Source organism: Echeneis naucrates, chromosome 12 (genome assembly GCF_900963305.1).
Source record: "Echeneis naucrates chromosome 12, fEcheNa1.1, whole genome shotgun sequence".
NCBI lineage: Eukaryota > Metazoa > Chordata > Actinopteri > Carangiformes > Echeneidae > Echeneis > Echeneis naucrates.
In genome coordinates this window covers 13,431,232-13,455,615 of record NC_042522.1, presented here as the reverse complement: position 1 = coordinate 13,455,615, position 24,384 = coordinate 13,431,232, and the positions used below count along the sequence as shown (strand labels likewise).

The 24,384-nt window shown below is 39.0% G+C and overlaps 1 protein-coding gene across 1 annotated transcript in view; it reads left to right on the top strand.

Moving 5' to 3' along the window:
* The window catches only part of astn2 (astrotactin 2), a 228,906-nt gene that overhangs the window by 29,283 nt on the left and 175,239 nt on the right, over positions 1-24,384 (top strand). Inside the window, exon 2 of the mRNA XM_029516439.1 lies at positions 14,763-14,950. Within this exon, the coding sequence (XP_029372299.1) occupies positions 14,763-14,950 (188 nt within the window). The remainder of the gene's footprint in view (positions 1-14,762; positions 14,951-24,384) is intronic.

Sequence of the window (24,384 nt, the reverse complement as noted above, 5' to 3'; positions counted from 1 at the left end):
CCAAAACTATCAATGCAAGATGTAAAAATTCTGGTGAGAGGGTTACTGACACTGTCCATGTGGATATTGAAGTCATCGAGGACTAATATGTTTGGAGAGAATGTGGAAAGATGGGTGAAAAATGCAGAAGAATGCAGCAAAGTCAGTTAAAATCTCCTGAGTTGCAGGACCTTCCACTTCTCACAGTCACGCATTTGCGAGACCCCCCACCCCTGCTAGAGTGGCGTGGTTGACAGCTGTAAATAAAACCGGGAGGGGTGGATTCATTAAGTAAAATCAAATCATTAGGCTGCTGAATGTTTCATATTAAACAAAGAAAATCAAGTTTATGGTCCGTGAGAAGGTCCTGTATAAGATGTCCTTTGCTTGTGAGCGAGCGGATGCTTAACAGACCGAAACTGACAGTGGTGTAATCATGCTTGTGGGATGAGGAAGCAGGTGCACTCAGTTTAATGCCAGAAAGGTTATTTTTATTTACCGCTTTGAAAATAGCATGAGGATGGAGGGGTCTGACTGTTACAATGGTCTCAATGGGGAGGCTAGCTAAAGGGGGGTGTGATGACATCAGGGGCCTGTAGGGGGAGCTGACAATGACAGTGATACACTGAGAAGGCACAGTAGTAAAGGGAGGACCCTGTGTGAGTGAGTCACATGGGTATGATTGGACAGTGTGCTGCAGGTTTGCTTTAACATGTGGTTGCCTAGTCCTTTATATATCACACGTGATAAATAATTTCATTTCTTCATTTCTTTTTTAAGCTTGGAAGATACACGGTATATTTTATGCATCAATGGCACAGCTGTATAAAATAACATCCATATTACGTCAATGGTCATTATCACGCGCTCCCATTTGTCTTAATTTTATGAAAATCGTCACTGATAGAAATAGGAATCTTCTTCTAATTGCATGCTTTCTAATCTAACAAGTTTGGATAATCATGGAGTCAGAAGAGAAGAAGTGTGCAGCTTGAGCCCTGAGCATCCTTTCTTGTTGTGACGGGGAATCTATTTTATTTCCTGGAACATTTATGGAAAGGTGAGAGATATAAAAAGTGTCCTTGGCCTTTGTACCTGTGTAGTTTGTCTTTCTCATAAGACATACTGCACTGCAGTATACATTAAACATGGAGGCTATCCCTAGCGATACTGCGATGGTGATGTCTGACGTAGAATTAATTTATGTGAAATGGTGCAGGATCTTTTCCCTAAGGCTCCACACACCAACCCCAAAGACATGACCTAATCCTTATATGGTTTAGTCCCAGCTTTTGTTTTCTTTTATAAAAGGCTTTGTGCTTAGTGGAATATTTATTACACCAGTCTACAAGGAATTAGTCGTCAGCTGCTAATGCTGGTCCTCCCTGATTGCATAGTAATCCGAGCAGTTCGAAGAATATTGTTTTAAATATAAAGAATAATCCTTTCAATGAAATTCTGGAAAAGTATTTGAAGACTTGTGTTTTTCTGTGGTGCTTACTATCCCACAAGCATCACCACAAAGAAGCAAAGCAACTCTCCATTGCTATGAATAATAGGAATCCATCATGCACATGCAGTTGTCAGTTTCCCAGTGCCACTTTCTTTTGGGTAACTACTTGACGTGTGATCAAGTATGTCCACTGGCACCCTACAAGTGGCCCGCAGGTCAGGCAGCAAGTTTAAGTGGATGCGTTGGACACAGCTGGGGCATGAAGCCTTACAGGGCACCACTGATTTATCTCCAGTGACAGGGGACCCAACTCAGCATGCCAGTGACATTGCCGTCATTAATCAGGCAAACCACAACCATGCCCCCAGGAAATTAATTAACTCTTAAAAATCAGCTTAGGCTCATTATTTATAGTGGCTTATTCATTTGCACAATCGATGATGTCTTGCCATACCATAAACCTGCATTACACAGGCTAGGATGAATATTCTTGTCAGGTGACAAGAAAAAAAAATGTGGGCCTTATGGAATTACCTGATTTTCCGCATTGATTGGTCACAAAACGGGATCTGATTCAATCTGTATATCAAAGAGACAAGGAACTCACCAATTACTGTACACATTCACAGTGCTGGTGGAGAGTGAAGTGAAAAGTAAGCAAAGCTTTGATCGAGCTTCCTTTGGCACCAGTAACTCCAGACAAGCTACCGACCAGATCTGCACAATGTTCAGGATTAATTTTGGGACGTCTGGTGTGAGCGGCTTTTCAGCCGTTCCACACTGTAGGGGCTTGGATCTGAGCAGGCCAACACTTTGGATTGGATTGGAAGTCACTGTCCTGCTGTATCACCCACACAGAGCTTCTGCAGGCGGGCTGTCAGTTTGACATAAATTTGGGAATAAATTTTTCCCCCCTTGGTGATGGCGAGCTGTCCATTCCCAGAGGCAGCACAGCAACCACTTACTCACTCGATGCCCAAATCTAGGAAGAGAACTAAAGCATATCAATTTTTAGGTAGTCTGTGAACTGATCAATATCTAAACTCTTGGATATAACTTTGTGATACTTTCAGCCTTTTGCAAATCAGTAACTCTTGATGCCGGGTCCGCTGAGATGGTTCACATTAGTAGATGCCAGAGTAGCTCTAACCAACATCTTTAAGCTTGTTTTATTGATTTGACTCCAGCTTTACTAACTCCGGACTCAATTTAGCTTCTGTTGGTACAATTGGCCAATAGAGCCCACATACTTTTCCATGTCTACAATTTGAATGTTGGAAAGATGTTTTCAATATGGACAAAAACAGCACAGACAATCGTTCATATAATATTATATTATCATGTCTAAATTCCAAATGGGCCTCTCTAGCCTTTGAAGACACTCAAACCATTTGAGATAGAGGAATAGACAGAAAAAGAACAAGTCCTTTTTGGTTTCTAATATAATGATTTTAATTAGTGTGGGAATTTCAGCTTTGAATATCTGTCTGTGCACCAGATGAGCAGTTTTAGCAGGTTAGACCACACTCCTGTGTATTCATGACATGGATAAATGCAGAAGACAGGATCAGATGAAATTGGACCAGCTCCTTTTTTAAAAAATGGAGAGGAGTAGTTATATTTGCTGGCTATGACTCCTTACTCCTTAATAGCAAGTTTGCCAAATCCTATTTGAGCAGTAGTTTCCTGGTGAGATCCGCCTGATTTAAAGTGAGTTCTTTTGTTTCACACTCTTGGATAAGGAGCTACTAAAATGCTCGGGAGTGGCTACTGACTGCTAGTGTCAGCACTGGGTGCACTTTGTGGCCAGCAGCATGTCTGCTCATGCCCAAGGACTCAATCCTGCCACTTTTTTCAGTCATACCCCCCCCCCCCCCATATTGTTCTCATTTAGAATATTGCACCTTATCAACCAAACATGCCTTCCTTTTGATTGTAGCATGCTAATACATTTGTTTGTGTTTTTCAGCAAAGGATACATAAACTGCTTGCCTCTTAGATCTATGGGGGCAAAATGTCTAAAAGGGAATGCATTAGTATTTCATCATTTTAAGTGTGGCTTTTCCACAATGGATTTCAACCAGATTTTGTCATTTTGAGATCATTTCAGTTTATTAATCAAGTCCATTTACTGTACACTGTTTGTCCATTGGAAATTGTAATGCTCGTCGAGTGAGTGACCGTGCGTGGGAGGAAATGTGTTTCAATAGGTTTGAGTCATATGAAGATTTATTTCCATTTGGTCAGCGCAGTACAGTGATGTATTTTGACATTTGACTGTTGTGGGAACAAAGACAACAGTTTACGCAGCTGGCTAAAGAAAAGTTTTAATGACTGACAAGATGGGAAGAAAGTAGCAGAAGAAAGTAGTTCACTCCATGTATTCTAAAGAAAGGAAACCTACACTGAGCTGCATACTGACAGCAACGCCTCAGGTGACCATGAGATAAGAGGGTGAGCGCTCAGTATGCAAACATGTAACAAATTCAAGGTCAACACAGTAATGGGCATATGTTGAATGGCTCAAAGTTCACTAACAGAACATTAAATTGCGCAAAGTCAAGTGACATTCAATTGCGAACCTGACCTAAAACCTTGAAATATTTCACAAAATCACAGGAAACGGTAATACTGCCAGTGGAAATGTTTGTGAAGGAGGGAGTCTTGAATAGGAGAAGGCCAGAAATGTCTATCCATGATGAAAGTTGAGGCAGAGATTTATGAAAGGAACTACTGGAGAGGAAAAAAAAAAACAAAAACAAACAAACAGAACTCAAAATAAGTCTCAAGTTTATAGTCTGTGCAGGACAGAATAGTAATCACATCAAGTAAACATTTTTCTCAGATTTAGAAACACAACAACAAGGCAAGGTTCTAAAGAGAAACTTTGAGGCATCTAATGTGACCATACAATAGAAGATTTGGTTGAATCCTACTTATTGATTAACTGACAGATACCATTTTTTCCATCCATATTTTATCCTAAGGCATGAATAGAAAGAAAATCTGGAGGCTCATATTTGTTAATACTTCTGTTGTCCCAAAAATGCCTTTCTTTCAAAAATCTGAAAATGGCTCCAATCTGAAATATATTCTCCTCCTCCTTAGATCAAGCCTGATTGCTTTAATTATGTCTATGTTTGGAAGTGAAACGCACTTTTCCAATTTTTCCAATAGATGCAATACTTCAAACAAACATTTCCGTGCAAGTTGGTTTTGCAGGGGCAGTTGGTGTGGAGTTGCTGATGTTGACTTGTTTCTCTGATATAGATAGAAGATTTGAACTCTGTTCAGTGATTGTGTTCTGGGAAAAGAAAATGTTGCTTCAGCACAAAAAGCCCAGCAATAATCCGATAACAACCGATGACAGTGCTAAGCATTCAGTGTCTGTCTCGCACTGTAATATTGCTTAGCCACAAACTTGACATGGACTTCATTTAAGAATGCACTGACCGTGCTGGTAGAGTGGATACGCTGGATACAGAGCTGGGGAGCAGTGTCCTGTAATCTACTTCCTGGTTGAGTCTGATTAAGACCTTTTACGCGTTTCAAAACAGAGTCTGCCAGCCAGTAGGTGGATTCTGCAAGCAGCTGGCAACGTGTCAAGCACATCATGTCAAGCTAGACCAATTCCTGTTACGAAAAAATAGTTGCAGATTGGTTTCTCTTTATCTTTACAAAGTAGTCGGTGCCAGCATGACAAAATCCATTATTGGGATGTCTGAGAGAAATGGCAGCAATCCAGGGTTTGTGCCAAAACGTGAATGACTGGCTAAGATTTGTCAACATGTATGGACAGTGCTGTGAAGTTCTGGTATGTTTTTGCCAGCGTGGAGGATTATTTCAAGAACGTACTACATAATCAAAATGAAGGCAAGAACAAGCAAGTTAAGATGGTATTATTATTTTTCACATCAGGGTTTTCTTTCTTTATCATTTAATTTTAATAATCCCGAAGCTATGCTTGGGCAATTTGACCTGGTTCTAGACAAAAACATCTCGTGTGGCAATCATTCATGATTTTCTCAAGTGCATGCTGGGATGTGAGAATCCCACTTGAAAGCCCACAATAAATTCATCCTTGACCAGCATGTTTCAGATGGGTGCACTCTACAGATTATGGCCTGTTTTAACAAGGCTGTTGCCAAAGGCTTCGGCACAAGCAGGCCGTCACTAAAACAACTAAAAAAGATAAAAAAAAAGATATGGTGGTTACATTTGAGGACATTTTCATTCTGGTGTTTCATTATCCATAATTTACACCTTGATTGTTCAAGTCAAGTGCAAAAATATCCCCATACACTATTCTTGGCTGCTTGTGGAGCATCATACACATTTTTCTCTTGAAGAATAACATCTTAGTTGTTTTCAGTAGTAAAGAAAAACAATTACTGTCCCATGTGTATACATTTTCAACTTGGTGCCAAAATAATGTATTTTTATAAATGTATAAATTATATATATCTTTTTTTTTTTCTAAATGGCTGTTGTCTAATGGCCCAGTTCACAATCTGTGAAGTAACTATTAATAATAAGTAATTATGCCTTAGTGTTTCTTTCCAAGCGTTTTTATGAGAAGTCGTCAATGAAAATAAAAATGAAAGCGGTCCTTTAGATGCGCTGATGACATTTGTCTTTCTCTGTAGTCTTTGGGATGAATGCACTTGTTTTGAATATGTCTTCTCTACAACCAACCATCCAAGTTTATCAGCAGAAAACACTCTTCTATGCTCCATTGCTTCCCACACATTTACGGCACGTGTCAAAACAGACCGTCATCAGGTCTTATTTAGTGGGACTTTATGTAAATCAGATTAACTGTGGCTGGTTGCTGTTACATTAGGAATCTTAGTAAGTACACTGCGACAAAAAATAAATAAGGAAATAAAATTCACCCAATGCAATTGTGCTATGGGACAGACGGTGTAAATTGGCAATTTTCCGTGATTTTACAGGGGAGAAAAAAATTAAGGAAAATCAGTGAAGTAAAATTACATTGGTTTCATTCAGTGCTGCACCTCACATATCATGGGTACATTAGTTTTATTTGGGAGACAGTAGTAGCAATATCAACATTCTCTGGCAAAAAGACCTGACTGCTTCGAGGACAGGTAAAAATCGCTGGGCAAATACGATCTGCCTATCTTATTTGACCGTTTTTTAAAACTGAAGCCAAAACAAAGGATTAGTAAACTTAATGCATGTATTATTGCACCCAAGCCTCCCACTTTGGCACTAGCAGTCAACCCCCTTCGCTGGTAGGGCCTTACATTATTGTGAAGGAGATGTGAAATCAGAATTGGTCTTGTTAATGGGATTGCAGCGTTTTTGAAGAAGCCAATGTACTCAGCGGATAAAGGCACTGTTTATCCCGTTAATGTATCACTTTAAATACATTAGGAGTAGGAGGGCTCTGTTTTTTTTGTTCTTTTTGTTTTTTCTTCTCCTTTTTGGCGGCCTGCCTGCCTAATCCTGAAGAACGCAAGGGACAAAGCATTTATAGATCCAGACTAAATTACATTTTAACTCATATTTAGTGGGTTAATGATGATGATGATGATGATGCCAATTTTCTTAAGTTCTTAATTTCATTCCACAATAATTGTTGATTTTTTTTTTTATTTTTTTTTTTTTGGGGGGGGGTTATGTTAATTATGATCATTTAAAACTGAGTGACCTTGTATAACAATGGATGTATATACTGTACAAAGTAAATATGCACATACACACAGACACAGACAATGACACACACAGATTGTAATCGCTGTGGCATAATGGGACCAAACACAAGAAGCTATTTGTGTATTCTATTTACATTGTCACTAAAGGTTCCCAGAGGCCTGTTTGTCTAAAGGTAACACAAATGCTGCTTCATAATTCATCCATTGTGCACTTTCTACTTGTCTTTGTTGTAAGAAAGTATGTCGGACAATCTTTAGAATTGTGTGTGGATTGCTGTGTTGTGTATTTGTTAGGAGATGAATTTATATAGTTACAGAGGTATGATGAAATAATGCGCTACTTCCCTTCTGGTATATTTATTTGGGGGAAAAACAGAGTGATGAAATATATCAGCTCTCTTTATGGCAAACTTCCTAATATGATTACAGCAACACTTAAGTTGTGTGTTCTGAAGTCGCAAGTCACCTTCTCTGTCATGCTGGGAGGCTCACCGGCAGTGTCTCTGAAAATATGATTGGTTTTCTGTAGGAGGTGGTCAGTGTGCAGTCTAACAGCTGCCGCTGTGATTGAGCACAGTAGGAATGCGCGTGGGTGTGGACTTCAGCGATAAGGCCTGAGTGGCACTGGCAGGGCCTCTCGTTAACAGGAGATCTTTCAGAGGACCTCAGTAAGAACTTTGGGGACAAAGTTCTCGTCACCGTTGAAATCCTTCCACAATCCTTCAACTCCACCGCCATTAATTCTCAAAAATGACCAAAAAGAGCAAATTTGTTGTCACTGCACACAAATATTATATCTTTGACTGCTGCAGATGAAGTATTGTTTAAAGATACCACAAAGACTCTTTTAGATTATAAGACCTTACATTTAGCTTAAAAACACAGCTAAATAGTAAAATTACATTATGAACAAACATGCCTCAGTTATTAACTGCTGTAATTTAGTGGCTGGTAGAGTAATCACCTACATCTTACCCAAAGACTTTTTCATTGTAAAAAATGTATAAAGCTGCCTCTGCAGTGAGGGACACGGAGGGAATTGAAGTGAAAAACAGGTCACCCAGAGAAACAGGTGTTGAGTCAACAGATTTGGATCCCATGGTGCTGATTGAGCAAAGTACAGCAACAACGGTCGCGGAGGTCTGAAATGACACCTTTTTCTTTTCTTGCTGCTCTTCTTTTTCTTCACAAACTGTAGAGTTAACAGAATACCCCTCCACTCTGTCAGCTCTTTTTTTATGGTTAAATAAATGTGTTCATCTTGGCAGGTGATAGCAATTCAAATTGGAATTTTCATATACATTAAAGGAGCTATTTTTAAGGTTTGTCATTCCTACAAGTTCAAGCATAACCAGCTGTTTACCCACCAAGAGCTTTTGCAATTGAAATATTTAATAATCTAAATAACTAATTTATAATGGGCCCTATGACCACCTACTTCTTCATAGCAGCATGGACATTACAGTAACCTTGTAACGTGAAACTCTCCTCTGAGAAAGACCTGAAAATGAATAATGTGATCCAACATATGCTATACTGGGGCTGCACTTGTCTCAACAAAAAAAAAAAACAAAAACAAAAACACACTTGATATTCCACTGTGTAGATGGGTAGATGACACTCATAAGATTCCTGGAGAAGGAGGGAAAAAAAAAAAAAAAAAATCTTGATGCATTTTTAATTGCCGTTCATTTTCATTGGTCTTTATGTGAATGCCAGCTATTTCATTAGTGGTTTATAAAGAGCCATTAGGGTGACATTTAGTCACACAGGTGTTAAATTCGATTCAAGAACCCTGCATGGCTTTTGTAACTTATGTTGTGTCTGCCTAAATATTCCATAGCTTCCGTTAGATGTTTCTAAATGGCGCAGTTAGTATTTTAAGAATATGACATTCAGCCCATTCAGTAGCTAATAAAGGAGGCATATTGGCTTTGCTGCTGATTAAGGAGTGTGAAATCAGAAAGGAAAAACATGTTGACTTTGCCATTGTCACAGGTGACAGACTTTTTGAGGGTGCTGGGAGCTATGCTAATGTTCTTGAGCACTTTCAGCTTGTGTCAGGCTGATAAATCCTATTTCCCTTTTTTGTGTCTTCCGCTCTGTCTTCTTGTCTCTTTCACAGCCTCTCACATATCCTTTTTCCCCCCTTACTTTCATTTTGAGCACATTTGAAACCAATGAATCCATTCCCATTTCCTCCAATGAATTATTGAATATCGATCTGCCCGGTGTGTTGCCAAGAGACATCCCTGCTATGAGCAGCTTGCACAATGAAATGTGGACTGCACTCGGTGGGAGACGGACATGCTTTTCAACATGTATGAGGACAGCCAGCGCGGCCACCTTTAAGGTGCCAGCTTTCATCACCGTAAATGTTGATGACGTGTGCTTGTTGCCAAGGCGACAAAGTGTCATGAAGCTGTCGGACTTGCACAGTCACTCAGCCTGCACGCTTATGATGACCCTTAAACTGATGAATGCCTTTTGGGAAGATGTGTTGTTGTGTGGGCAGGCAAAAGACTGGATATTATACGTATATATTATATATAATGGGAGAATGTTCTGAACCTTTGTATTCAGGCTGTTGACTGGAATGTTATCTTGGCAGTGTGGTTGTGCTGTAATTTGTCATCAGACTGTTTGAAAAAAAAAAAAAAAAAAGAAAAAAAGTTATTGTGTATGTTGGGCACTTATCTGACATTAAAGTTAACTCCACCCATAAAAGCAGCACTTCAGACATTACAGTCAGCGTCTCAAAACACAAACTCCCGCCTCCCTGACTGGAGATAAGAGCTTTGAGGATTGAACTAAAGATGTTTTCAGGTAATACATTTTGGAGACGCTCCATTGACACTGGATTAGTTTTTGACTCGTGAGATTGTTTTTTTTTTTTTTCTTTTTTTTAAGACATTCCATTCAAATGGGTTCCAGCTGTGAATCTCAAAATATTCCCACATCCCAGTTAAATCACCATGGTTACCTTCACAGTGTCAAGCGAGTTTTTAATGTTCATGTTCAGTGGAGCAACCCAAGGATTTGTCTCTGGATGACATCATTTCCAGCTTTTCTACTGTTGACCTTGAGCAGATGCTAATCCCCAGTAATTCAAAAACTGAAATGTTGAAATATCAAATATATACTCAATTTTTGAGTGGATTATGCTTTTAATGAGCAAAGAAGCTTTGTGTAATAAATTAGGTGGGAGTTAAGATACTTCAGTCATTTTCTCTGCAAAAAACACTTTTTTTATGTGCAATCAAAGTGGTTCATGATTGTTTTCTAGTATCAGAGATCTCAGACCAATTTAGTGTGTTTGACTTTTTTTCCCCCACCAATTGCCACAACGGACAACAATGACTCTGTGGTACTGTATTAAAAAAAAAAAAAAAAAAAAAATCACAAACTTTTTAAATGAGATACAATAATCTGTAGTTTTAGTAACATATCAGCCAGACACAGTCAGACACCTGTTTTTAGGTGCTTGTTTGCACATGAATTAGTATTGTGTTGGCTTAATGAGTAGTGCAACAGTGTGTTGGGCTCAGTGATCAATGCTTTGGGACTCGTAGGGGTGCTACTAGCAGCCTCTACCATTAGAAAGGGTCATTCGAATTTGTTAGAGGTAGCAGGCTGGGTTTGAAAAATATAGCAATTTGTTATAATATTACCAGAAGTCACTCACAGATGCATGCCCCCCTGATGTTCCCCCCTCTCGCTGATTCAATTTTATTAAATCCTGGCTTGAAAACACACAGATCTTTGTGAGTCAATATTTCTTTTGTGTTTCTGCACTGCGCACAGTCAAAATCAGATGGAATCATTCAGGTTTTGGGTTGGAGGCTTCAAGGGCCTTTGTTTTTCTGACATTGCACGCCTCATCTCATCAGATATCCAAATTGGACAGACAATGCTAAGTGGAATTCACTCATGCCGTAGGCAAAATTTTAAGGAACACGAATGCAGCAAATCTAAAACTTAACTCAGCATTTCGGAGTAACCAAACCTTGCAACTGATGAAGAAATGAGATGAAAGATCTTGGGGGAACAGCAGAGGAGCAGATAAAAGAAAAGGGATGAGAAAAACTGTAAGAAGCAGAGCGAGCACTTACATGATCAGTAGCTCTTGTAATAAGAGTTCTGCTGACAATGTGTGTTCAAGAGATTTCAGTTGTATTTTGAGCACCTGCGTGGAGAACTTAACAGAGTAGGAAGGCTTTTTTTAGGGTTTAGGCCAAGCTTTTACTATCTCTGCTGGATATTATGAAAAGTGAAAATGGACCAAACCAATGCTTTCATATTTCAGTCAAATGGATGCATGCAAAAGTTAATCTTTATCGTTTTTGAAAGAGCAACACAGGTCGGTGGCATGGTACGCTCTGTGTGTTGTCTCCAAATGACCTTAGTACAAAACTATCCGGAAAATAGAGAACAGAGATGGAAACAGACAGAGGCCAGCAGGATTTCCATCACTTTGCTGCTCTGACGTGCTCAGCTGTGGTACTGAGTGGTAGAACAGTTGACTACTTTTTGAACTGCTGCTGTCCTGTGCCGCCCTCGTGTCAAAGTTAGTTATTTTTTTTTGCGTAGCTGTGACCAGCCAGCGCCTGCTTTCCATAAGATCCTTATCCCAGTGTCCTTAAGCTTTGAAGTGCCCTCCAACAAATGATGCATTTAACTCTGAAAGGCAATATCTCATGGATTTTTATTACCTGACACCAGTGGTTGCTTGAAGAAAACAAAAACAATATAAATTTAAAACCTTTACACTGGTTGACTGCATGTAGTATAAGGTCAGCAGTAATGTAAAAATTATGTTAATGGCCTTAACTTGTAACACTTGTATTATCATCCAAACTGTTTTCAATAACATAACTTAGTCCTTCATAGCTGCACTGCTGAAAACCCCTAAAAAGACAGGAGCAGTTCCAACGAGCTGTTTTACTCAGTAATGATAAAAACATCATGGTGTGTTGTTATTTCTCTGCGATCTGTGCAGCCAGTCCCTCCGGATCTATGAAATCTTCATCATGGCATTCCTGTGAGTCGCCCTTAGACTCAGTTTGAGTTGTCCTTCCACTCAGTTTGGGAGGCGCCGCACTGCTGACGAGCCAGTATGTGCTTGGAGCGCACACTGGCTTCAGTCGCACTCATGCAGGATCTATGCACGCACACAGTCATGCACATATACACATTAATAATGTTCCTCCTAATGAATTACAAGCAGACCTTGAGGCCGTACACCTATATCCCTCTAGTGTCTGGCTAGGCGCCCAGTGACAAGTCTCATGGCCCAAAAGACAAGGACACACAGACGCAGTCCTTTTGTCTTTAAATTGTATGCTTGCTGAGCGTCCTCATCTACATAAAAATCGTACAAAGAAATGTAACAGCCCTAGAAGGTCTATTACTGCATGTTATTACTTCCATTGCTGGACTTTTCCGTGTGCAAGGAAATCCCTTTTGATTTGAATCAAACTCTCAGATTATCGGTGTTAATCAAATCTTAAAATAACTATTGTTTATTCTGCTTTTGTGTTTTCCTTATGTGCAGGAATGCACATAAAGCATCTGAGCAAAGTTCCAAGGTAAACCTGACGTGCGCTTTATAAGCCCTGTTTAAAACACTAACAGATGGCAGGAGGCACCTCACTGTTGCCCCAGCACACAAAGCTTTATCTTCTGTCAAGGTGATAGGTCAAGCAGTGTGTCTTCAGCCAGCAGTTTAAACATAAAGAGATGAACAGCCAGCAGTTAAGGCCTTTTAGAACTTCACACCCTACAAACTTTCATCACGAGCTGTAGTCAGCAAAACTATAGAACATTTCACAGGTGTGCTGAAAGAGGGAGGATGTTTCTGGTGTGAGTTCATGAGGATTTAGGATGATGACGATGTTGATTTAATGCTGAGATAATAACTGTCAGAAAAAGGTTTTGATCTTTGAAAAATTTTACTTTCAGCTTGGCAATAAAAAAAAAAAAACCCTTTACAGCTTCTTCCTCTGCAAAAGTGAAGATTTATGACTTTTTTTTTTTTAAATATATATCAGCTTCAGCGTGTTGACCAACACAAAACAGTATGGGTACTGTCCCAATCAACCTGAAGGTGACTCTGGACTTTGTGATGGCCGCTTTTCTATTTTCTGACCTTTGAGAGAATAAATGATAAATACAGAATGAAAAGATAATATAAAAAAAATGTCAGGATTAATTAATTAAAACGGCAGAGGAGGAAGGAGGAAAGGTTATAAAATATCAGCTTTGCGGCGACTGTATTTTGACTAATGTTAACGGTGCATTATTTTATACCAAATGCACCAGTCGAGTTCTGAGTTCAGTCGTTTTTATGATGTCGGCTCTGCATGTGCTCTCGCTGCACCCAAAGGCCGTGGCACCGCCGAGTACAGCTCACCTAACCCTCCCATCGTAGCCCGTGTCCTCTGACCCGGAGTCAGTGGGTTAATAACCAGCTGTGCCGAAAGCCATTTGTCATTTGCTACCTGCCGCTGATCGGAGATGTCAGCAGATGTCTGTGCCCTTGTCACCGAGCGTCATGACAAATACTGTATCAGGCCTCGCAAATCGTACACTCCCCAAGGCTTCTCACTACTCCTCCACTGAGAAGCACTCCCACTTGATGGCATTAGATTCTTGTGCTATGATCCATATCAAAATCAACTGCTGATCCACTTGCTCGTTTTCATCTTCTTTTTTCACATTTGGGTCCCCCATAAATTTTCATTGAGTTGTGTATTTGTTTTTTTTTTTTGTCCTGTATTTTCGCCTTTTTTCAACTTGCATATTCTCTCTTCTCCTTTACTTTTAAATCTTACCAGTTTTCTTTTGATGTTAGATACTTAATGCCAGCGCTGGCCTGAAGCTAATGCCTTCGTACTGGTAGAAAATGTAGCATGATTTATGCAGATAAGAGGACGACATTGAATAGGGAGGAAGCATTTCTACGACTGCTCTGCAAATTTAAAGTCAGCCGTGCTTGATAGACTCATTGTCTTTCAATTTTGATTTTGAGTGTGCATGTGTGTGTGTCTTGCCTGGCTAATAAGTGGAGTGTAAACAAATAAATATTAACGCAAATAAGCCTTTCCCATCTGTGACTCATTTTGGTTATAATTGAAGTGCTGTATTGATTAGAAAAGCTGAAACATTTGGGATGCTTGTTGTGTTTTTTTTTTTCCCCCTCTTCTTCTTCCTCTTATTTTTTTTCTTTTTTTATTTTTCATTTTAAATTCAGGCTAATCTCTGGCTAATACCATGAGTGGAAAGGTTGTCATCATAAAGATTTCATCAAAGCAGCAAAGCAATGCTGTCGCCTGACAGTAATTCTCACTGAGCCAACTGCACACAGCATAAAATGATGACAGCCTTAGAAGACTGTCCAGCTATTCGAGAGTTCAAGGTTTCTAGTTGCAGCACAGTGTTGATGTGCACTGAGAGAGGGAGCACTGAACTGGAATTCTAATGCATAACCCATAACAGTCACATTTGAACTTCAGCTTATACATCATGTACTTTCTAAGCTGCTTTTGTGTGTTTGTTTTGTTCTTTAGAATTTTTATGTGCTCAAACTGGCACACTTTAAATGTTAATTACTCCTGGATTAAATTACCCTCCCTTCTTGGTCTCTGCAGAGATGTCTGGTACGGGCGAAGATATTTCTAAGGTGCACTGGAAGCAGCAGTGGTTGGAAAATGGAACGCTGTACTTCCACGTGTCCATGACCGAGTCTGAGCTTCAGGCTCAAACAACGCAGCCCACGGCCCGGGAGCCTGCCCATGTCCTCCACGAGCATATGCATCTTCTCCACATCTCAGTTATGGTAAGTTAGAAGCGCTAACGTAAGATGATGGATGTGGTTGTGGTTGTGGTTGTACGTACAATTTGATACGAATCAATCGGTGACGTGAAGGAATGCAGTGTTTCCTTCATCCCTTACAAGTGATTACACAGCCATCCACGGTGTTATGTGTCACTGCTGACTGCTGTTGTTTTGACCGCCCTCCCAATTGTCATAACAACAAAATATGACACTTGGTTATTAGTGTCATATCATGCCATGACTAGATAGCGTGGGCATTTTAATCTGAGCAGGATATATCCCTGGTCGGTGGCTGTCATATATATATTCTTTTTTTGCCAGGCTTAAGGTCACGCCAAGAAAGTGGCACAACAAAACTTGCACATTAACCAGTGAGGAGCACGCTACTGGCTCCACTCGCACAGTAGCTCCTTCCTGTTTTCCTTGCAATACTCTATAATTGCTCCCCGCAGCATTTTTTTTCTTGAGATTTTGTCATTTTAGCCAATGAAGAGTGAAGAGGGGGGAGAAAAAAGTTTGCGAGCTCATTTGTTAATGAGACAATAAGTTTATTCAAAGGACATATTATCATTAACCCCTGTCTGAATGTTGCCTGCAAAGCATTCTTCTTCTGTAGAAGGCAATTATAAGTTGATGATGCAACACAGCTATGTAATAAGCTGCGACCCCCCTTACAGAAGGCCCTGCACTGCCAGTAGTAAGCCCTCACAGCTTGCTGTTGGTCAGCGCCACAAATTACCATCCAAGCTCCCCTCAAATGATTTTGCCTTTAAATGTTCCCATTTTTCAATACTGCTTTGACCCGGTCCGTATTGCAATGATTGATGTGGTGTCCCAGCATCAGATATGTATAAAAAGGCTCTCTTTATGGAGAGTAACTTATGCGTGCCAATGACCTGACTGACTGCCAATGTTAATCCTCATTTATGGTTAAGTGTGCTGAGACACCTTGATGTGATCACCCTCTTTAGATAAGCAACAACTTATCTCTATGCTGCATAATGAGTGTGGGGTTACTGTTTGTCCTTCCAGCTTTTATTTTGCCTTTTTAATTTTTTTTTTTTTTTTTTTTTTAATATCCCCACAAGAAGTGCCGTTAGAATAACTTATCCCAGAGAGAGGAAAGTTATATATCTACATGGAGGTTAAGATCTGATGAAGGTAGCTGTGCAGCCTTAATTGTGATGCACCTCTTGGTATATTAGCTGTTATTGATGAGATGTTGTTAGGGTAATGGGGGGAGTGTCTGTGTTTTGAAGTGCGCAATTACCAGCCATTAGCAGGTGAGCGAGGAAGCTGATTAGCTGCTGTGCTGGATTCTTGCATGTGTATCAGTTGCGTTTTCTGCCAGACTGTTGCTTTTTTTAATGGCGGGGTATGAGAGTTCGAAAACATGTACACACAGTATAGTGTTGCTAATAACAGGATTTTTTTTTTCTACACAAACTTCCTGAAAATCAACCTTTGCACTTTTAGCACTTTATGTGCTGCTTTTGCCTTTTTAAAGCATTTATTTGGTGACATCCTCACACTTTTATGGATGTCAATACTTCCTAAGTGCTTTATCTCTTCACCTTAACTTGCTGTGAACGGCCCTAGCTGTTTTTGCAGCTCCCATCCTCATCTCTCTGTTTTCTCATCACTTCACCCCTGCACTTGCTTCCCAGATTCCAACTTTTCAGGCTTCAGGTCCCGTTTTTTGCACCCATTCTCTTTTTGGCTTTACAGCTCACCTCTCCTCTATTTCTGTCTGTTTCTTTTCCATGCACCATCTCCTTGCTCAATCCACCACCGTGCTCGCGAATCCACTCACCTTTCCTGTTCACAGCTCTCCATTCTTGCACTTTCACCTTTGCAACACCTTTTTTGAGAGTTCATGAGAAGAGGCGTGTATGAAGCTGGCAATAAGCTCCCATTACAACGCGATGCAAACTGACACAAGCATTCCAAAATAACACGATAGTCACTTGTGACTGTGTAGTTTGTTTTATCTCAGTTTGAGTGCAAAATTATCAGTTTAACCAGAGATGTGAACAGCTTGACATGAACTGTCACAGTTTAATAAAAATGTTCTTATAAAAATTTAAGGGACCATGTAGGTCTCTTATGCTAAGACTCAGATATGACCCATAGAAGCATAAAAAGGCTGATCTGACCTTTTATCTGTCAAGTATGAATAAAAGAGAAATCAGTTTGACAAGCGGAATTCTCCAACCAGCCAAGAGCCCAACACAGACTTTATCTCTTTTTATGTTACGTTGTCTCCCTTGCTTCTGTCATCATAACACCGTCTGGAAGACTATCACAATAATTAAATTAATATAATTAATTATACAGTTAATTATATTAAGCTCCATGCACAGTGATCTATTGTGTTGCTCTTTTTTTTTTTTTTTTTACTGCTACACTTTACACTTTTTGGCATTTGTCCTTGAGGTCAAACCTAAAATAAAAGTTATCATTGCGTACACTAGAATCATGCTGTAACGTAAAACTTCATCCTAAACATTTTTAGAATTGGGCTTAATAATTTCAAATTGTTTTTAAATTCTTGAGGGCAGCATCACGTGGCATGAATAAAACACAGTTACAGTAAGTGAAACATTTCCAAACTTGAATCTGGCTTCAAGTTTTCTGCCTTATTCATGTCTTCAAACAAGATGTTGCACTTGCACTTTTTCTCCTTCTCAAACTCTCTTCTCAAACCATTGTTTCATGATAAGTATTTTTTCTTTTTAAATGTCAGCTGTTGCTCGCATATATCCGTCCTTTCTTGGTGAATGATTTTTATAGATGAGAATTTTCACACAGACATTTAGCCTTGATTGTTATTGCAGGAAGAGAGCAGGTGCTGCTATTAACATTTGCAATGGCTCTGTTCTATTTAAGTGCCCCTGTAGGCCACGACAGTGTTGATCCATGATTCATTTTATTATTTAGGTGTGATTTGTTTAATTTACTTTTTTATTTTTCCTTTAATGTGACATCCTCCATTTTAAAATTGCTTTAAAATTCTACACATGATTTTTTAATGTGATCTTATTTTGATTTGCAAGTAGCTTTTGCACTATTCTGTCAGTTTAAACACTTTGAACTTTGAAACAGTCACTCACTTTTTTGTCTCCACTCCCAAATTACTTTGTTCTCTGGACTCTTCCTCAGTACTTAAAATGGAGCACCAATTTCATTTTCATCAGTTCCCTGTTAGACAAATAGATTTTTGCACTTACGAATTTTAAGCTTGCCATTTCAAGGTATTTACTCAGATGTAACTTCCTTTATACACCACCCTGATTACTTAGACACAGAGATTTACATTGAAAGCTGTGGAAGAAATCCTTTGTCACTTCATTGTCAGTCCTGTAGTTTGTATTGTATTAGATTCAGTTTATTTTGATGCACTTTTATTTTTAATGTCAGTTGAATATTTATTGAATAATTCATATTTCTTATATTTGTTTACTTTCGGATGCATTTTGACAGTATTAGAATATTTTACTTGCTCTTTGTGTTGTGTGTCCCTGTGTTGATTGCATTATTCATTAATTTTGTCATCATTAATATTGACAACGTCTTCTGTACATATTCATTTCAGACCCCTGATTACTGGAGCCATTTTAAATCTTTCTTATTTGTATATAGCAAATGTTAGCCCTGAAATGTTGTAATGTTGCGAGTCCACCATCAGGTATTATGTCTTTACCCGCCTGTTACCAGAGATGAAAAGCACCACCGCTATTGACGTTTGTGTCTGCATCTGTTCTGCAACTGAATGTCTCATGCTAACCAGCTAGCTCCACCTCCATTAACCCAGAGGATGTATTACTGCTCAGAAGGTCTATTACAACCTTTAGTCGAAAAACAATCGCCCTCCACCTTCCTTCCAGCTCAGAAAAATGTTCAGTGGCAGAACTCAGAAGTGGCCCCTTTAAACTACACTCCAGTGTCTTTGTGGATTGTGTCCAAAACCAGAGCAAAGCAAATTCTATAATACACATATCCGTTCCAGTGTTGAAATTTAATTTGCGCTAACATTTCAACTGGCACTTCATGGTGTTTGTTATCTTAAGTTTTATGCCCAGTTATGGTTTATCAGCAGCTCGATCTTACAGTGTATTATTGAGTGCATGTGTATCGGGAGTTGTCTTTATCTTATCAGCTGGCTCTCTATAAAGGGACATTATCATATAAAATGCAGAGAGGGAGCGAAAGGAAAAGCATATTGCATCAGTTTGAACAGGACAGAAGACTCGCTGGCTTGGCCTTATGGCCCCAAGGTTTATCCCGGCTCTTTGAGCGAACATCATTATGTCTGATGCTGTCAGTTCTGGGCCAGGCTGAAGTGTGAGTACTCTATTCTTCTGGCATTGAGCTGCCAGTTTCTCACTTACTCAAGCAATCGTTTTCCCAAGTCCGTCGAGTTTTTTGCTGTCCTTCCCCTTACACTGTCTCTCTGTCATAGGGCACCAACAGCAGGAGACTCAGATATCAGCTGTAACGCATAAATGACAACTGACTGACAGCGAGAACAGATAAAACAGTTTTCCACCGAGTGACTTGCTGATACCAACCTGATTTGACAATATCATTTTTTTTCCACAGCAAAAATATATTATTCATACAATTTCACAGGGTAAGTATTTGTTTTTGTTTTTTTTTTTTTTGTTTTTTTTGGGTAATACTCTATAGTAATCTGACTGCGGACTTTTTTCACACAAAATCAGTGGGTTAACTATTTTCTATCTAATCTTTGACCTAAAGTTGTCTGCTGAATGTAGATAATACAAAGATGTACAAGCTTGTCCTCCAAACATCTCATATATTTAAGTGCCTGTTTGAAATAGCTTTTACCTTTTTGTCCAGAAAAACAATACATGCGCACACACACACACACACACACACACGCCTTCGCGTCAATGAGCATCTACAACATCATTGTTTTGTTCCATTTCAGAATAACAGCATGCACTGCTCCCTTGGCCCTGCCTGGGGACCTTCATTTGAAAAAATGGTATTTGCATTGTGTCATCAAAGCACTTGAGCAACTATTGCAAAGATCTTATTTGTTGTTATTGGCTGCTTGTCAAACTGCTTTTACTCTACTCTATTTGTACCCTTTTGAAGAATGCTCTGGCAGTAGCCAAAGTGTGTCTGTAAATCACTGAAAGGGTAGTTTTCGATATATCAGTTTCAGTAAAGTACTCCATTGCAGTTGCCTGCTGTCTGTCACTGTCTCACTGCGGTCTTAGCCGCTGTGAGAAGTTGAATCTAGTGGTCGTTCTACTAGTTTATTCTTAGTAATACATATGCAAAAATTGTGAGCAATAGGAGCAAGCTCAGACGCACAACAGACAGAGTAAAAAGAAATATGATTCATAGAATCTAAGCCATTACAATCTTTTAGAAAGAGAAGGAGAAAAGACTGTGATTCATGAATGTATTAACATCGAACACCAGAGCGTTTGCCGCCAGACAGGAGTCACATCGGTGGTTTGATCAGACCTCGGAGATCTACTGAAGCAGCCCTTAAACAAAGTTCCCATCCCACAGCTATGACATATCACAGAGAAAAAGCAATTTTCTCCCCCCAGTGCAGCATCTACACCAGAAACCGTCCACTTTGCACAATGCCTGATGCAATACATAGCAGAAATACAGAACTTTTTTTTTTTTTTTTCAAGGGGGTGGCGGGGTGGAAAGAATTATAGGTGAAATATATTTGCATCTCTTTCTCATCAGAACTGAGATGATGCAATGCAGTGGGTCTTTGAATATGAAGTTCACAGGATACAGCTATCAGTTATATTATGGGTAGCACCGTGGTGGGGTGATTTTTCAAAGAAATGGCATGTTTGAGTTCACATGGAGGACAGGTAGTATTTTACCAAAATGAGATGCAGTAAAGGCTGGCAGTTCAGAGCTTTTCATGTGCCACGTTACAAAGCATTATCATCTGTTCTATAGGATCCGGGTGTCTACGGCACAACGCAAAATTGACAATTAGATATGTTTCATTTACTATCTGGACATAATGTTAAATACTCCAGCTAGCCAACCACCAAAAACAAAATGAAAGTCTTAAAAACTAAAAATGGATAGAAAACAGCTCATATTTAAACTCAGCGCGGCTCATTTCATATAATTGAGCATATACCCGAGGTCATTTAATATTCTCAAGCTCACACAATGGAAGGGAGAAGTACTATTCTTATCTCCGTCCTGATAGATATGCATGAAGATACAGTGCACCCTACACGGTTGAGATGGCGCTCTTATAATTAAGCAGTCACTGGTGATGTATGACCATCAGCGTGGTGGGTCATCGAAGCATTTCAGGCAATCGTGGCCCCCTTGGAATCAGGGGTTACAAAAATTAATTTTCACCATGCCCTGGCATAATGCTACTGTTGCTGAGGACACTTTCAATTATTCCATTAAAGTCCCAACGAGTTTGCATTTAATCGTCCTCGGCTTTAATTGTTTCAGTCACCAATTGGTTTTCTACTGTTACACACATGCATGTGTAATGCATGTGTAAAAATAATATTAGGAAAGTGATTCTGCTGAAGGAGCTAATTATTTTTCTGTGCGGTTAATAAAGCTACTTTTCATCATCACTGCAGTGTGTATCACTTGATTTACTCAAACATCACATTGGAATGTTCAAGTAATATTTCAAGTCTCAGACTTAATGTGCTAATTTGCTTAATTTCAGCATATAGACGCACGCGCACACACACACACAAAAAAAAAAAAAACAGTCTCAATAGCTTTAGTGAATATTTTGAGGTGTGTCGCCCTTTTTATCCTGGTTTTTAGAGACACCAGGCCATTACCAATGATGGTATTTTTGATATCAGATTCATTTGAAAAATGAAGTTCGTAGCCTGAATATATTCCAAATGTGAACCTTGTTTTTGCTTATATCAATTTTCTTCCTTTTTATGAATTAATTTACGTTATCTCACCTTCTACGATCAACCTCAGCCTCATACACCATTGCATGGTGACACTGGATTCTGAGGAATACGGGAACGCAATGCGCAATTTGGTGTAAAATCTTTGTTCTGTGTCTTTTAACATTTAAATAGTAAATGATGAAATGTTTGCTGCAGGATAAATGAGCATTGAATTGCTAACAGTGATTTAGTTTGTAATTCCAACACTACTATACCATCATGTCCATGGATCTTATCACATATTATTGCAAGATAACCAAAAAGGAAAACCATGTATAAAATGGATGAGTCAGACAAACATACTGCAGGAAGTTCCGTAACATGATAATTAATTGCTAATTTTTCAGACATCTCATATTCCTTTCTTCATATGACACAGCGATCTGTTACTGTTACTGTGACAATGGTTTCTTCTTCAGTGTGCGTTTGTGATGTTTCGAAGAGATGCTGCTGCTGTGGAAAACACAAGTAAAAAAAAAAGCCTATAAACATCTTTTGGACATATGTGGAAAATGGAATGCTTTAAGTGCTCTTTCTCTGACTAATTAGAGTGTGTGCACAATCAATGCAATTCTAGATGTGTTTTGTCATCCATTACTTTTACTATTATCCAGTGTAGACGACCTTCTCTGTCTCTGCTCGCCATCATTAAAAGCGGCAAGTGGTCGTAAAATGTTCATGCATAGTGAATCCCAACTTATTAATCAGAGCGATCTTATGAAAATTAAAAAATGATATAAAGGGGTAGCCAACTGCACTCAAGTGGATGGTCGGCTCTTTAGAAGAAGGCTGCCGCTCTGGGTAAAGTGGATATTGTCCTCGGAATGGAAACATTTCCGACCCTTCGATGTGCTGAGTTCTTATGATTCTCATAAAATTCACAATCCAATGTGGCGAGTTTGTTGTATATAAACCTAATTTGTTGTGGAAATGGTTGTCTGTAAACACAACAGCGCCATCGCTCCTCCAGTTGTCATGGAGATGGCTGTAAAACCAAAACAATAAGCTGAAGCAGCCGTCAACAGAGTTGGAGGCACTGCAGAATCAGGTATTTAGTCATCATTACCACGAGTCAAACAGCTGTTTTTACACCGTTGAAACTCAAATCTGTGAAAGAATTGATTTCATTTTCTCTGTGAACACAGTCAGTGTGCTGAAATTAAAATATAATAATCACTCTTCAGTAAGCTTCAGCGCAATCAATTTTATTTTGCTAGTGATCACTTCAACATCAGTGTACTGTTTTGCACCTCTTAAGTTAAGTAGTTAAATTAAGTAGTTAAGCAACTAAGTGTTGAGTTTTTAATCCGCTCTTAACAGAATAACCTTATTAAGATGGTATTTGTGAAGGTGTTAAAATTTGGCCCTTTAAAGTGTTTCCATCGAGGTATCCCGCAGCGTAATGCAGCAATACGAACAACAGTTTGATCTAATACACTGGTGATACTCTGGTTACACTCAGATCAGCTGAAATCCAACTTTCTCTTCTCTTTCTTATCTGCATGAGAAACATTCACTTATAAATGTCATCTGAAAGCTGTTTTCATTCAATAGACTATGTTTAGTGCTCTCTTCATATCTCCAGATATGGCAGATTTATTTATTTTTTTTTTTCTTCAACAAAACTTTCTTTCACTATTCTTTCTCAATAATTACTGCAAAAAAAGAAAATGATTAATAGTCTGGACTGGAACTAAGATAAAAAGAAAGTGATGCATTTTTAAAATGCAGTTCCTTAATTTAATATATATTCAGTTATATTTAATGTAAAATTTTCAAAATGAAAGTACTATTTTTCCCAGTGTCTTAATCTTAGATGTATTTATTAGAAAGACAAATCAGAAATAAATGTGTGAAAAGCAAAGACGTTTGAAACAAGTTTGAAGTCGAAGGTTTTTCAATTATTTAACTTTTGTTGTGAGTTTTTAGTACAAATGTAATGGGAGCACCTCATGAAATGAAATAAATAGCCTAACACCAAAGACTGCATTCAAAATTCTACATTTTTCCCCCACGTTGATGATTGGAATAAAGATTTCACTGCAGTGCTTAATTTGTGGGTGAACTGCATTTAAGTGATGAATGAATTGCGCAGGCTTTGAATTTTCGGTGGCTGGTGCAAGAAACCTGTTTTACCAACTGATCTGGACTTAAAGTGATGATGTGGCTCAAGTCTAAAACACTCTGTCAGATGACACTTATCATTTGGTGCCTGAAGCAGACTTCAGTCACACTGTGGCATGTCTGCATGCGAAAAATGGATTGTTGGTCCTGAATTCAGGAGTGTAATGTGTGTTCTTGCTCACTCGCTTGTTCACTTGAAAAGAAGTTTGTGGTAGAAGAAATAAACATGGCTATGGGTCGTACAAGTTTCTGTTTTTATTTTGCTTTTTTTGGCTCCTTTTCCACTGTGGCAGCTATGATCCCATACTGTAGCGATAGACATGCCTTTGTCTGACAGGACGTTAGAGTAGC